Genomic DNA, 13390 nt, shown 5'->3' with positions numbered 1-13390 from the left:
TTAGGAGTGTTGATCAGACATGAATAAAACAATACAGTTTGATCTATGTTGTGAACAGCTTTCTAAACAATTCCTTGTACATATAGGTTATTCTAATATTTGCCAGCAAACAGTTTCCCTCGCACGATTCTAATAATGTGGATCTCTGGTGACAGGTTAAGCATGATGTTAACCTCTAGGTTTCAATCACACACAAATTCATGTAGCTTATTTCCCAATATGTAATGATCAAACTGATGCTCTCTTTCACTGTGTCTCACCTCAATGCCTTGCACTTACTCAGAATGAATTTCATCTACCATTTATCAGATCAACTTTAAAGTTTGTTTGGAACATATGAAGTACCATGTGGCTAGCTAGGTGTGGTGAGCACTACAAACTAGCCCTGCCTTTTGACAATATCATATTGTGGACACCTATTCTCTCTCTCTCTCTCTCTCTCTCTCTCTCTCTCTCTCTCTCTCTCTCTCTCTCTCTCTCTCTCTCTCTCTCTCTCTCTCTAACATTTCTTCCCAATAGGGCCAGCATTACCAATGAGAGTAAATGGATTAAAACTAAGAGGTCACCGAGTTAATCTGGACTTTATGAAATATTTTTGTACCATCGACATTTTTGATGCATAGAGTAAGCTCCCAGAAAATGATGTACAAAGCAACACCCTTAATATCTTCAAAATCAGGCTTGATAATCAATTGTCACTCTCTGGTACTGAATAATTCATATAATCAGCCATCATAATGCACTGGTATATCACACTAGCTTCTCAACCACTAATCTCTCCCTGGCCCTGTTGTGATATCATACTAACACTAATTTGCCCACGTCACCTGCTTTGAGAGAGTAAGATTATAGGCATGGTAAAATTTTCCCACGGGCTTATTAATCCTGCAAGGTAATTTTTGTACCTGTTTTCCTGCTGGTGTGTCCCGAAAGAAGGGGAAGGTGGGGAGAGAGCTATTGCTTTGCTATCCTTTTCTTCTACTGCTTATAGATTTTTTACTGTTTTTAAGTGTTAAGGACAGACCACCTCACTTGAACCTTGGGTCTGTGTATCTATGTAACACTCTCTCTCTCTCTCTCTCTCTCTCTCTCTCTCTCTCTCTCTCTCTCTCTCTCTCTCTCTCTCTCTCTCTCTCTCTCTCTCTCTCTTGTGACTGTTGAGACACAGCATGGATAACAGCAGCATAGCAGAATGATCTAACTGCATAATGTGCATGTATTAAGTCAACTTCAAATTCTATAAGAAATTTTTTCTTTAAAATCCATTATCAAAGAATCATACCTTGAGAATTTTGTGAAGACTTTCTCCTTCATAGCCCCCACCCCACCTGAGGCAGCGTGCTAAGTCATTACCAGTGCCCAAGGGTATGATGCCTACACATGGTGGCTGACTCCACTGGACTTTATCTGTAAGTATTAACTAGTCAAGAAATAGGTACAGTTTGTTTCTCAAGATTGGAAGAAATATTTTTTGTAAGAAAGATGCCCTTTTGTAAGCCAGATACAATATGCTGTTGATTCTGTTACATCTTATGGATCATAAATTCATCACAGAATAACAATGGGTCAAAGAATGCATAGAATGGTGTACATGAGGGAGGCATGTAAGGAAAGGGATAAGTGGAGACTCTTTCGCCATGGCCACCCCTTCGATGGGAGTTCCCAGAGGGAACAAGATAGATAGAAAGATTGTCATATTATAATGGCTGAGCAGTAAACATAAAAATGCGAGCTGAACATATGAGCAGGAAGACAATTATATTATTACTGTGACATGGCATGGGCAAAACATTCCCTAATCAAAGGCCATCTAAGATGGAGGGAATGAGATGAAAAGAAAAGAGAAACTACTCAGGGCTCTGTGAGTGTTTGTAATCATGACACTCACAGTAAGAAAGGTAAAAGGAAAAGTGGAACATGAGAGAAGGAAAGAAATTCCAGTTAGACTGTTTGTTGGAAGAAGGAAGTTATCATAATAGTCAATCCTTGGGGGCCAGTCTCCACACAAAAACAGTGGGGAAACAGCAGCTAGATAAATGCCTCAGATGCAATCCTTGCAGGAAGGGACACAAATGGACAGCTCACAAGAACAAAAGCCAAGGTGATACCTGAAGAACAAAGAGCAGCAGCATCATAGGTTACAAAAACAGATGGTTGAAGAGGGGTGATGCCAGAATAATTAGTAACACAAGAGGCTTATGATAACATTGATTCCATTCGGTTTTATTTCATGTAAGAAATGGGTTTATACCATGGCTTCGCAAAAATATTTCCTTCTGCAACAAGTGAGAATAACCTCATGTCCTTAAAGTCACCACTTTGTGCGTGCAGCCATTGGTAAGCAATACCACCACTAGTGGCTGTTTCCATATGCTTAGCTGGCTGTTCACACAGTAAGTAGCTCTTTCATTTGAGATCAATTTGTTATATATTACAGTTTTTATATGTTATACATTACATATATATTTAGCATCAAAGTATTATACCTATCATCTGATTACTAATATCAGCCATAAGTTTTAAAGTGCTATAAGGAATAAATCAGTGCTCTTTTTTGTGCAATGCTGGAGGTTGATATTATTCATTCTTTTAAGACAAGTTGCAGATGCTATATTTCTTTTTTTTCTTTCATACTTGTTTGCCATTTCCTTCATTACTGAGGTAGTGCCAGGAACAGATAAACACTTGCCACATTCACTCACGTCCATTCCGTAGCTGTCATGTGCAATGCACCAAAACTGCAGCCCCATAACCATGAACCTTTCCATGGTTACCCCTGACCACTTCATGTGCTCTGGTTGAGTCAACTGACAGCACATCAACCCTTGTATACCACATCATTCCAATTCACTCAATCCCATGAACACCTTTCATCCTCCTGCAATGCCTGGGCCCAACCACTTAAAATACTTTTCACTTCATCCTTCCATCGGCAGTTTAGTCACACCCTTCTCTTTTTCCCCTCAACTTCTGACACATATATCCTCTTTGTCTACTTCCCCTCATTCATTCTCTCAGTTTGCAACATCATCCTGTGATATGAGCGTGTTTTATATCCTTTTATAGACATATATAGGCCAGAAGTTTTGGAAAGCTAGTTTGTATGAGCAGTACAGGATGTAGTGTCTGATTAGATTCAACAAGCTGAATGATTCCACAGAGTGTAAGTAGTCCATGTAACTCATATCTTTTTACACTATCTTGTTTTGAGCATGATATTTTTTAATTAAATATCAACCATCTGCTAAACAGTGAATTTTATGGACCGCATTCCATTTAATGTTGATATAGACCAGTAGTTATAAATATAGCTGCTAAACAATGGTTTTATGTTCATGTTATTACTTCAAAAATGTTTTGTTTTCCCACAGTAATCATGAGTAGCATTAGGAAGTGGGTTGCAAATGATGCAGATATCAAAGCCATTTTCACAACATTTGAGTGTGGATCACTGTATCACAAGTCACAAACATCACCCTTGGAATGGAAATGATGGTAGAGATCAAAAGTAGAGCTGTAATAGTGTAGAGAGAGGAAGCAACCTAGATTTTAGAAGAAGATCAAAAGGAGAAGCAGACAGATGGTGATCTACAGTAGCAGGGTTAGATTGAACACTGCTAGTGCTGCAAAAAGAGAAAGAGCCAAGCTTGATAGCCGTGTCTAGAAGAATGCAGTAGGTTACAGCTGCTTGCTGTTGGTCAAGGGGCCCCTAGGGAACATCCAGCCCTCTTCGCCTAGAAGTATGAATCTGATTCAGCACCAGAGAACCTGAATGAAATTGTACTGTCATATTTAGAAAAAAAAAAGCAAGGTAAAGCTGCAGGAGAAAACAGTGTTGTGTGAGTTGTAAGTTATCAAGTTTTGTGATGGAGAGGGTATGAGTAGATGGACTGGATGCCAGCAACTCATGTAAGTGAAGCAAAGATAGCTAAAGACAGCGACCTGGGAAAGGGAAGGTTACATGATGAATGGCACAGTGTTGGCTCACTGCATCACCACCACTAACCTTTCAGATATCCATGAGGTAGTACTTCCCTTTCAGATGGATGCCTGTCACCTACTGCTAGGTGTCACCTGCTGCTACTAGATCTTCTACTATCAAATCATAATATGGCATTGAAAAATTGTCTCTGCCTGCATCTTTGTGCAAAAGCACAGCTAGAAGAGTAAAAGACTATTTACCGAATACACCTGATTAAATGCATTTGATTTATCATAAAAAAAATTTTAGAAAATGATATTAAGAACCTATCTCTAATTTGTTTCTGTCACTCCTTTTGGTGTTGTCCTCACTTCCAACACAGTTGCCATTTCCCACTTTCAAGCTGCACATTCCCTGCTAGACCTTTACAAAATATACAAACATACCCATTTGCTCAAGGATCCAACCTATGGTACCATCACCACCACACACAATGACCCGGACATTTGGAACATCCTTGAACAACTGGAGACCAGGCAAGGGACCATCCTTGGCTAAGTTGTACACCTGGCGAGGGTTTAGCAGGTACTGTACAAAGATACAAGTGATTCAAAAGTTAATTTCCAGCCGAAAACAGTTTCACGAATACACTATCAAATGGCACAAATTGACTTTGCACTAGAACTACCGTATAATGCGTCTAACATTAAAAACAAAAATCTTATATATTCAACTGCAATTCAGTTCCATACAAATATGATAGTCCTGCATGAACACACAAATTTTTGAAGAGGTTAGTTGTGATGGGGACTGAATTTGATAGTCTTAAGAAAATGTAAAAATTTCACAACATCACTCATAGATTCAACTTATAGTAATTAATTAAGAAAACTTACATACACACAGCAAGATGTCAAAACTATTCTGATAACAGTGACTATAGATTTAATAAATTTTCATCTGTTATTGTTAACTCATATCCTGATACTAATACCTGTGATTTCAGTTCTATCATTAAGCCTTTTTGTTCATATACACAAGACAAAGACCTTAGGCAAAGATGTATGGAAAGAAAGAAGTATATACCTGAAATTTTCTGAGGATCCTAGCACCCTGCCTACCACCACTCTTAGGGTTAACAAAGACAGCCAGTGGGTGGATCCCAGGGAGAGGTGTGATCTGGAAGGACATTGGGGCCGAAACCTGTAAAAGAGAGCAATTATCATGTATCTTGTTATTCTGTAAGGTTACATTAAGTGGCACCTTACGGATAAGAGCACCTGAACTGCAGCCTCATTAGTAACTGTGCAACATACAAGCATTAGTAACTGCACAACATACCTGTACCTAAAACTGAAAGAAAAAATTGTCAACCCATGCCAACAAATTATCTATTTAATAATGCTATCAGAACATGATGAAAATGATAAAAGTTTAATTATACAGTTCGCACAGGATTTACTTAAAAACACTTATTCAGTGTAGGACAGCCAAATGGGAGATATATCAACTGCAGCATCAGTATGCCATACTATAATAACACTGTGCAGTCAGCTCCTCGGTTATTCTTTGGCAACAAGTGTGGGTCACTAACCTAATTGCCTAGTATCATATATTAACAGTATACTAAGTTATCTGTTTTTTTTCATATTCCATGTCTGAAATAGACAAGCTAAGAAAAGAACCTTAAAGTTTAATGATACTTTCTCACCCCAACTCTCATTTGCCCTCTTCTTCAACCCCTGCACACTCCTCTTGACCTCCTGCCACTTTCTCGTATATATCTCCCAGTCATTTGCACTTCTTCCTTGTAAGTGTCATCCAAATGCCTCTCTTTTCTCTTTCACTAACAATTTTACTTCTTTATCCCACCACTCACAACCCTTTTTAATCTGCCCACCTCCCACCTTTCTCATGCCACATGCATCTCTTGCACATGCCATCACTGCTGCCCTAAATACATCAGAAAAGATATACCAGTGTATTTTTTCAGTAAGGTAATAAGGATGGCGACTGCATTGTTTAATAATCATTTCTGTATCATGTCATGTAGATAAGGTTTTCTTGGCACTGCATAATTTTCTGGAGGTAACTATATGGGAAAAAATCAGTTTTATTTTTTGCTCTTTTTTACCATTTTTTTTTCCACTTTTGTTCACTAGGTTTAAAGAAATATAAAGATCTAATACATAAGATCAAAGTAGGGCTACAAAAGAACCTTAGGTAATTGAGAAAACCTAGAAAAGAAAGAAGGTTAACTTGATTAAACCCTTCAAATTTCTGAATCAGATTGACAGTGTTGACAGCAATAGTTCTTTGAAAGATGCAGAAAGAAAACCTCAAAAGGTCAATGTTTTTCTGGCTCTGAGTGAAACAAAGCTCAAAGATAAAGGGAAAGAATCATTTGGATACATCTTAGGAGTAAAGTCAGGGGTTGGTTAGAAGACAAGAGCTAAGGACATGGTAGCATTACTGCTGAAGCAGGAGTGGAGGGAGTGAGTGAAAGAGTATAGGTAAGTGAGCTCTACACTGATATGGGTAAAAATGAAAGTGGATGGTGAGTGATGGCTGATTATATTAAGTCAGTGTTAGACTAATACAAGGGTAAGTTCATGTCAACTTTCAATCTGATCTGACTATCAGCTTTTCAAAAGCTGATAATGGAAAAGCTTTCTGGAACTCCCTGTAAATTATAAAAATCTTCTAATATAAAGATAAAATTTGTAAATTGGATTAATGAAATCAAACTAAGGTATATCCCTGATGAGTTTACAGACAGCCTGGCATATATTTGTTAAATGAAAATTAAATAAAAATTGGAAGTATACATGAAACAGAAATAAATCGTACAGCTGAGTATGAAAATATGTAAGATAACAAACACTCACAGTGCCTTCACTGAGGCCACCTGATGTTGACTCAGATCGATGGAGATCTTTCTTCTCTTTGGATATGGATCTCTGCCGATCCAGGACAATGGGGCAGATGGCTGTCGGGGGAAGAACATGAACTCTGTGCTCACCAAAGTTGCATTCACGCTTGACTTGGGAAGCACATCTGTTGTGTAGCTGTAGAGAAGATCAAATATTTTTGGGGGGTAAATAACAGAAAATGCTGAGTCCACAATTTATACTAAAGAAAGATGTTCAAATAATGCTACGGTACAACAAACCTGTTAAAAGTATAAAAAAAAGTAACAATGATTATTATAACAGTGGCATGACTAGCACAAATGCAGTTCAGGTCATAAGTTTATGTCACCTCCTGGCAGCCTATATAATTAGGAAATTTAAACTGACAGCAGCCTTGTTACTTGCTTATTCATACCACCACATACTCTCACTATTCCATAATAAAAGCTTGTAACAGTATTTTGCTGTCTTTCATACTAAACATACAAGATACAAAACTTTTTATCCATTCTTTATGTTGTCTCAGACTGCACAGGTAAGTCAATGCCCTAATCAAGTCCATCTCATTGAAAATATATATACATGTACTTTTTTTTATATCATTATACTTTGTCACTGTCTCCCACGTTAGCGAGGTAGCATAAGGAAACAGACAAAAGAATGGCCCACCCCACCTACATACACATGTATATACATATACGTCCACACACGCACATATACATACTTATACATTTCAACATATACATATATAGACATACACAGACATATACATACATACACATGTACATAATTCATACTTGCTGCCTTCACTCATTTCCATCGCCACACATGAAACGAAAACCCCTCCCCTTGCACGCGCGCAAGGTAGAGCTAGGAAAAGACTACAAAGGCCACATTCGTTCTCACTCAGTCTCTAGCTGTCATGTGTAATGCACCAAAACCACAGCTCCCTATCCACATCCAGGCCCCACAAAACTTTCCATGGTTTACCCAAGATGCTTCACATGCCCTCGTTCAATCCACTGACAGCATGTCAACCCCAGTATACCACATTGTCCCAATTCACTCTATTCCTTGCATGCCTCTCATCCTCCTGTATGTTCAGGACCTGATGGCTCAAAATCTTTTTCACTCCACACTTCCACCTCCAATTCAGTCTCCCACTTCTTGTTCCCTCCACCTCTTACACATATATCCTCTTTGTCAATCTTTTGTCACTCATTCTCTCCATAAGTTGTTTTACATGGGTGTATGTTTGATAAGGTGGTGTCTAAGAGTGAGTGGGGAAGGCATTTATGTAGTGCTAATCAGGTTATTTCATTCTGTGTACATTTTGTTTGTGGTGCCTTTACTGGGGTCGGGTTGGAGGGGGGTATTTAATTGTAAAGGGTGCTGAAGTGTAAAGAAGAGGTAAGCTCGCTATTTCTATTTGGAGTTTGTTGGTTAGTTACAGAGTGGTTTGGCTGGGGAGGATCTTGTCCTGTTGCAAAGAACTGAGTATCAAACATATCGGTGGGATTGTATTGAGGATCTTTTTTTATTTGTGTATATGATTGTTTTGTATACTCTATTTTGGGTGGTTTGCAGCATTGTTATATTTGCTTCTGGCAAGAGAGGCACAATTAAGGCTGGAGCAGATAAACAGTTTATTAAGGATAATAAGGGATTCTTTTTGTTGTACACATCTGGTGCCAGTTAAGTGTTCTGAAAGCAGTTAATATATTTCTTAGTCTTGAGTTGATGTTTGTTATGTGGGAAGTGAAGTGAAGTCATTTGTGTACCTTACATGATGCTCAGAATTTTCGTTATTTTGCTGAATGAATGTGACTGGCCATTCAAGGTGACAGTAGGGGGAAAGTCAGACATGTCCTTATCTAGGATCAAAAGGGTGATTGAGATGTGGACATCCTGTTCTTGGTGAGCCACCTTTCCAACTGTGTAATGTAGTTTCATATATTTGTTGTTGCTTCTGAGATGTCAAAGTGTAATACAACCATATGGTCATCTGAATATGAGAAGACTTTCAAACTGTGGTAATGGGGTCATGGTTGTTGAAGTGGGTTGGGGTAAGATATGCAAAGGGTAATAGGGGTCATATATGTTGAAGAGGGTTGGAGAAAGATCTCCTTGGGGAACTTCCCTGTGGAGCTAAGGATTTCAAAAGTGAAGCATTTGTCAATGATTATGACGATGGCCAGCTTGGCTAACTTGGCTAACCACTTTTCATCATTGTTTTGGAGGATGATGTACAGTATCTTTTGTGTGAGTATGTGCTGAGAGACTGATTTATCTGCATGCAAAAACATCAAAACTTGTGATAATTCTCTGACGACTGTGTAATAAACAATTAGGTATTCATGTGTCCCTTCATAAGAGGGAAATATAGTTTCTTTTTTTGTACTTTTTACTAATTAGCACCCTAATCCTGGCCTTTGACTTGAAGGTTTGGTCAAATGCCAGTGGTGTTCAAAGTGTGGTGAAGAAATGGATATGATGACAGTACATTTGTCAATGGTGCTGTGAAGATGTTGGCATAGGGAAAACAGCCTGTAGCTTGATTTCAAAGGGTTAGGACAAAGGCCAGTGGTGTAAAGAGGGTAATAAAGATGTTTGTATAGAGTAATGTGAAGATGTATCTGTTGAGGGTACAGTGAAATGTATATGTCAAGGGTGAAGTGCATGTAATGAGTATGCAGTTGTGATGGATGAACTGAATATGTGGTTATCAAAGGTGAAGTAAATTATTCTAAAAGGTGAAGTGAAGATGTGTTTAGTAAACATAATGGTGAGTGACAGTGTGGAGGGAGACATATCTCATTTGCTCACAAATGTTGGGTTTTCTACTGAACTCTTAACTGCTCCCTTCATTTACAACTTTGATTTTTTTTAAATTTTAAATCTTTACTGACTGATTCAATCAAAAATGCTTAGCATAATTATTTGAGGATTGATTTTACCTCTCTAGACCTACTTCTCAAATTTCTACAGCTTGTCCTAAATTACATGAGAGAATAAAGCAACTCTATTTCCTAAGAAAATCATTCTAATACTGGGAAACAGAAGCCTTAGTTTGTAATGCACATCCTAGTCATATTTTGACTATGAATCATAAGGATTTTGCAATGTATACTAATATGTAAGGGACATGACAGCACAGCTGAAAGAATCATTGTGGGGTGTTGCAGCTAATGTTCAACCCTCAGTTATAATTAAATATACAATGTGGGCTCTTGGATCAGGTATCTAGGTTCTGATGAACACAAATTTGAAATTTAACAACTTGGTTATGAAGCAAGAGATGGCATGCAGAATACAGATATATGATAATACATGTTAAGTGATGTAACATCTATGAATGGTGGCACCTACATCAGAATGATATATACAACAGGTCACATACTACAGCTGAGCAAATGCTGAGTTGCATCAAGTTATTCCCTCACTTGTGTAACCAGTAGGTGATCCATGCTGTCACTGGTTTAGACCAACTGAGTTAAATGGCACCAGCATCATTCAGAAGGTATCATCAACACTTCGATGGTACAAACAACACGAACCCGAAGATGACACCAGGAGCAATGTAATCCAGTGATGCCATTGTAACTCTTGATAGTCTTCTTGCAGCGAGAGCACTTCCCAGGACAGTTGCCCTCCACCCAGTGGTGTAACATGGACTGGGATGTTCTCTTGCTCTTCACATACGTTGCAATACAAGAGGCTGGTGCTCTCTGGACACATCGCTCGTGCACTGTGTATTTACAAACTGTAAAAGGAGGGAAAAATTATTTCAAATGAACTGAATCTGTCATATTCAGGACTACCTAGCATTACCTGATATATACAATATAGACAGATCAAATGTTATCCCTGAAATAGAATGTTTTGTATTTATCATGCACTAGTTTTATTATTACAAGTGGCTTTCCTAATATGATGCTGAATCATAAACTGAATTCAAACTATTGCAACAAAAGGAAAATATTGTTTTTTGTTTTCCAAACAGGAGGAAGGTTCACAATTTTAATATTAAAACAAAACTGCAAACACACCCATGCTTCATTTTCTAGTGATTAGAATGAATATACAAGGAAATTTGCTAACACTAAATAAGATCATTTATAAACACTTGGAAAATTATGAGAAGAATGGTTTGTAACAAAATGGAATTAAAGTTTGACTGGAAAATCAGGCTTGATCTTCCCATTCTCAGTGTTCATCTAAGGGCTTCAACTACAGCCTGAAAGTCCAGAACCTGACATGACTCAGGTCCATCAGTCCTTGAGCACAACAATTTGAATCTCACTAGATTATCTCTACGATAGTCATGAAGGAGTAATGATAATAAGGTATCATTTTTGCATATATACACATTTGTGCATCTGCATGCATACAATGGAAACTACAGTAAAATAACAATAATAATAAAACAATAATAATGTTTGATTTAATTAATTACCTGCAGCCAAAGAATGAATATATAGAGAAAATACATACAACAAAAAACAAGACGTTATAAAATAGGGGTGTTGAACAGACAGTAATTACACAAATACTAAAATAGAGATCAATATAGTCAGCTACTTATTGATGTTCATGGTGTTTGGAATGGGGCTAATCTTGTAGAGGTCTGTACACTCTTATAGGTTTGAGGCAGTTATAGTGCCTAACTGCAACTTAAGGATGAGGGATCTCAGGTGGTAAGAGAAGATGGTGGCAAGGCTAGTGCAGTAGCTTCATCCTGAACAGTCAGATGAGGTCCAGGTGATGGCTGGAGAGAGTCAGAAGGGCCAATGTGTTGAGCACCTCTTGGAAGGCGGTATGAGAGGGGCTGAGGATAATCTTGCATGCTTTTTTCTGCACCTTTTCAGTCTCTGTTATATAAGAGATAAGGAAGACCAGGCAGGGAAGGCATAAGTGAGGTTGGGAAGAATAAAAGTTTTGTAGACATTCTTGAGTTGAGGCTGCTCAGCATCCAAGTGTCTTGAATCGATGAGGAAAGTGGAGATGACAGCTGGAATATATGATGATGGTACTGATGTGTTCCTTCCAGCTTAGTTTGTCATCCAGAGCGACATTGAGAAGTTTGGTAGACTGCATACCACACCTTTATGGAACCACCTTTCTACTTGCCAAGTTTCACCACAATCCTATCCACCAATCCTGAGAGACAATGACAAAAATATCAGAGAAGGAACACGAGCCTCCTTATTGTATGCAAGTACTACTGCCTCTGTATTCCCATCATTGTATCATCCTGTGCTGCTAGGGACATAAAATACTGTTCAGTTTTAAGAGCTTACATTGCACTCTGTTAGACATCCTTTGATCAACAATATTATATATGGTGCAATTACCTGTGATCAATTAATGCAAAAAGTTTGCTGGGAGGGAACTACTGTATGCATAAAATCCAAGTTTGAAGCACTGAAAACCAACACTGAACACCAAATACAACTACTTCAGAATCATTCAGTATGAATGAATATATTGTGCTGAACATGCCCACCAAGAAAGAACAACAACTGGACCATGAAGAACAAGAATTACAAGAATACTGTATGTAGACAGAAAATTGAAGTAACGATTAAAACATGCATTCAAGCAAGAAGATGAAAATGAAATGAAACTACTAAAGTGACAGATAATCAATGGAAGGAATAATTATATCGAGAATATGATGATAGAAAGGAAAAATGACAACATGAGAGAACAAGACCAAAAATGTGAAGAAAACCAGAGGAATAACAAAAACACAGTATGAAGAAAGCTGAAAAAGGTTGAGTTCAAATTAGAACAAGTCAACCTCATCAATAAATCCTCCCAAAGCCACCCTCACGTTATTCCAGCTCCTAACCTGAAACTTTAGTTACTTACATATGATATAAGTACAGATGCTATCAATACATACCTTGAAAAATTTGAGAGGTATTTCATGACATATCAGAGGTCAAAGAATGACCTAACCAGTAAGGTTTCAAAAGTTTATTTTAGTCTTCTAGTCTTCCTAAGTCAGATCCTGACAATTAAGAAAAAGTAAAGAGGATCACTTTATTAAAATGAATGTTGACTGAAAAAAATAACCATCACCAATTCAGGAAGCTTAACCCAAAGGAAAAAGTTACAATTTTCTCATTCAGGATGTTTCACTTCTTTGACAGGTGGATAGATGTTTCTGGACTCAGCAAGGGTTGCATCCTCAAGGAGGAGTTCCAGCACAAGTGTCATCATGAACTAAGGATGTTCCTAAACAAAAAGACCTTCAATATATTGTCAGAAATAGATGACTTCACTAAGGAGTATCTAAGCATACACAGATGATCCCTGTGATAATCTAACTAAACCCACTCTACATTTTCTGAAGTCAGTTAGCAACTCTGAAACCTTGTTTGCAAGTTTCAAATCAAGGAAGTAACAATAAGCTACAGGAGGTTCACACCTAACCCACATGTTCATTCTCCACTCAAGGCTTGTTGATGACTGGCTTAAATTGGGGTGTATGTATGTGCATGTATTCATGTACAGGAGTAAAGACAGGGCTCCATGAGTGTATAACTAT

At 37.9% G+C, this 13390-nt stretch overlaps 1 protein-coding gene across 1 annotated transcript in view; it reads right to left on the bottom strand.

Annotated features, from left to right (window-relative positions):
• Dgk (diacyl glycerol kinase 1) overlaps window positions 1-13390 on the bottom strand; it is a 150230-nt gene that overhangs the window by 12629 nt on the left and 124211 nt on the right. The window contains exons 12-16 of the mRNA XM_071668967.1: window positions 10392-10597; window positions 6811-6990; window positions 5009-5125; window positions 4369-4510; window positions 1283-1407 (exon numbers count right to left, since the gene is read on the bottom strand). Coding sequence (XP_071525068.1) covers window positions 1283-1407; window positions 4369-4510; window positions 5009-5125; window positions 6811-6990; window positions 10392-10597 — 770 coding nt within the window. The remainder of the gene's footprint in view (window positions 1-1282; window positions 1408-4368; window positions 4511-5008; window positions 5126-6810; window positions 6991-10391; window positions 10598-13390) is intronic.

Source organism: Panulirus ornatus, chromosome 13, assembly GCF_036320965.1.
Source record: "Panulirus ornatus isolate Po-2019 chromosome 13, ASM3632096v1, whole genome shotgun sequence".
Lineage (NCBI taxonomy): Eukaryota > Metazoa > Arthropoda > Malacostraca > Decapoda > Palinuridae > Panulirus > Panulirus ornatus.
The sequence above is the reverse complement of the archived record's forward strand: the minus strand, read 5'-3'. Positions and strand labels throughout refer to the sequence as shown.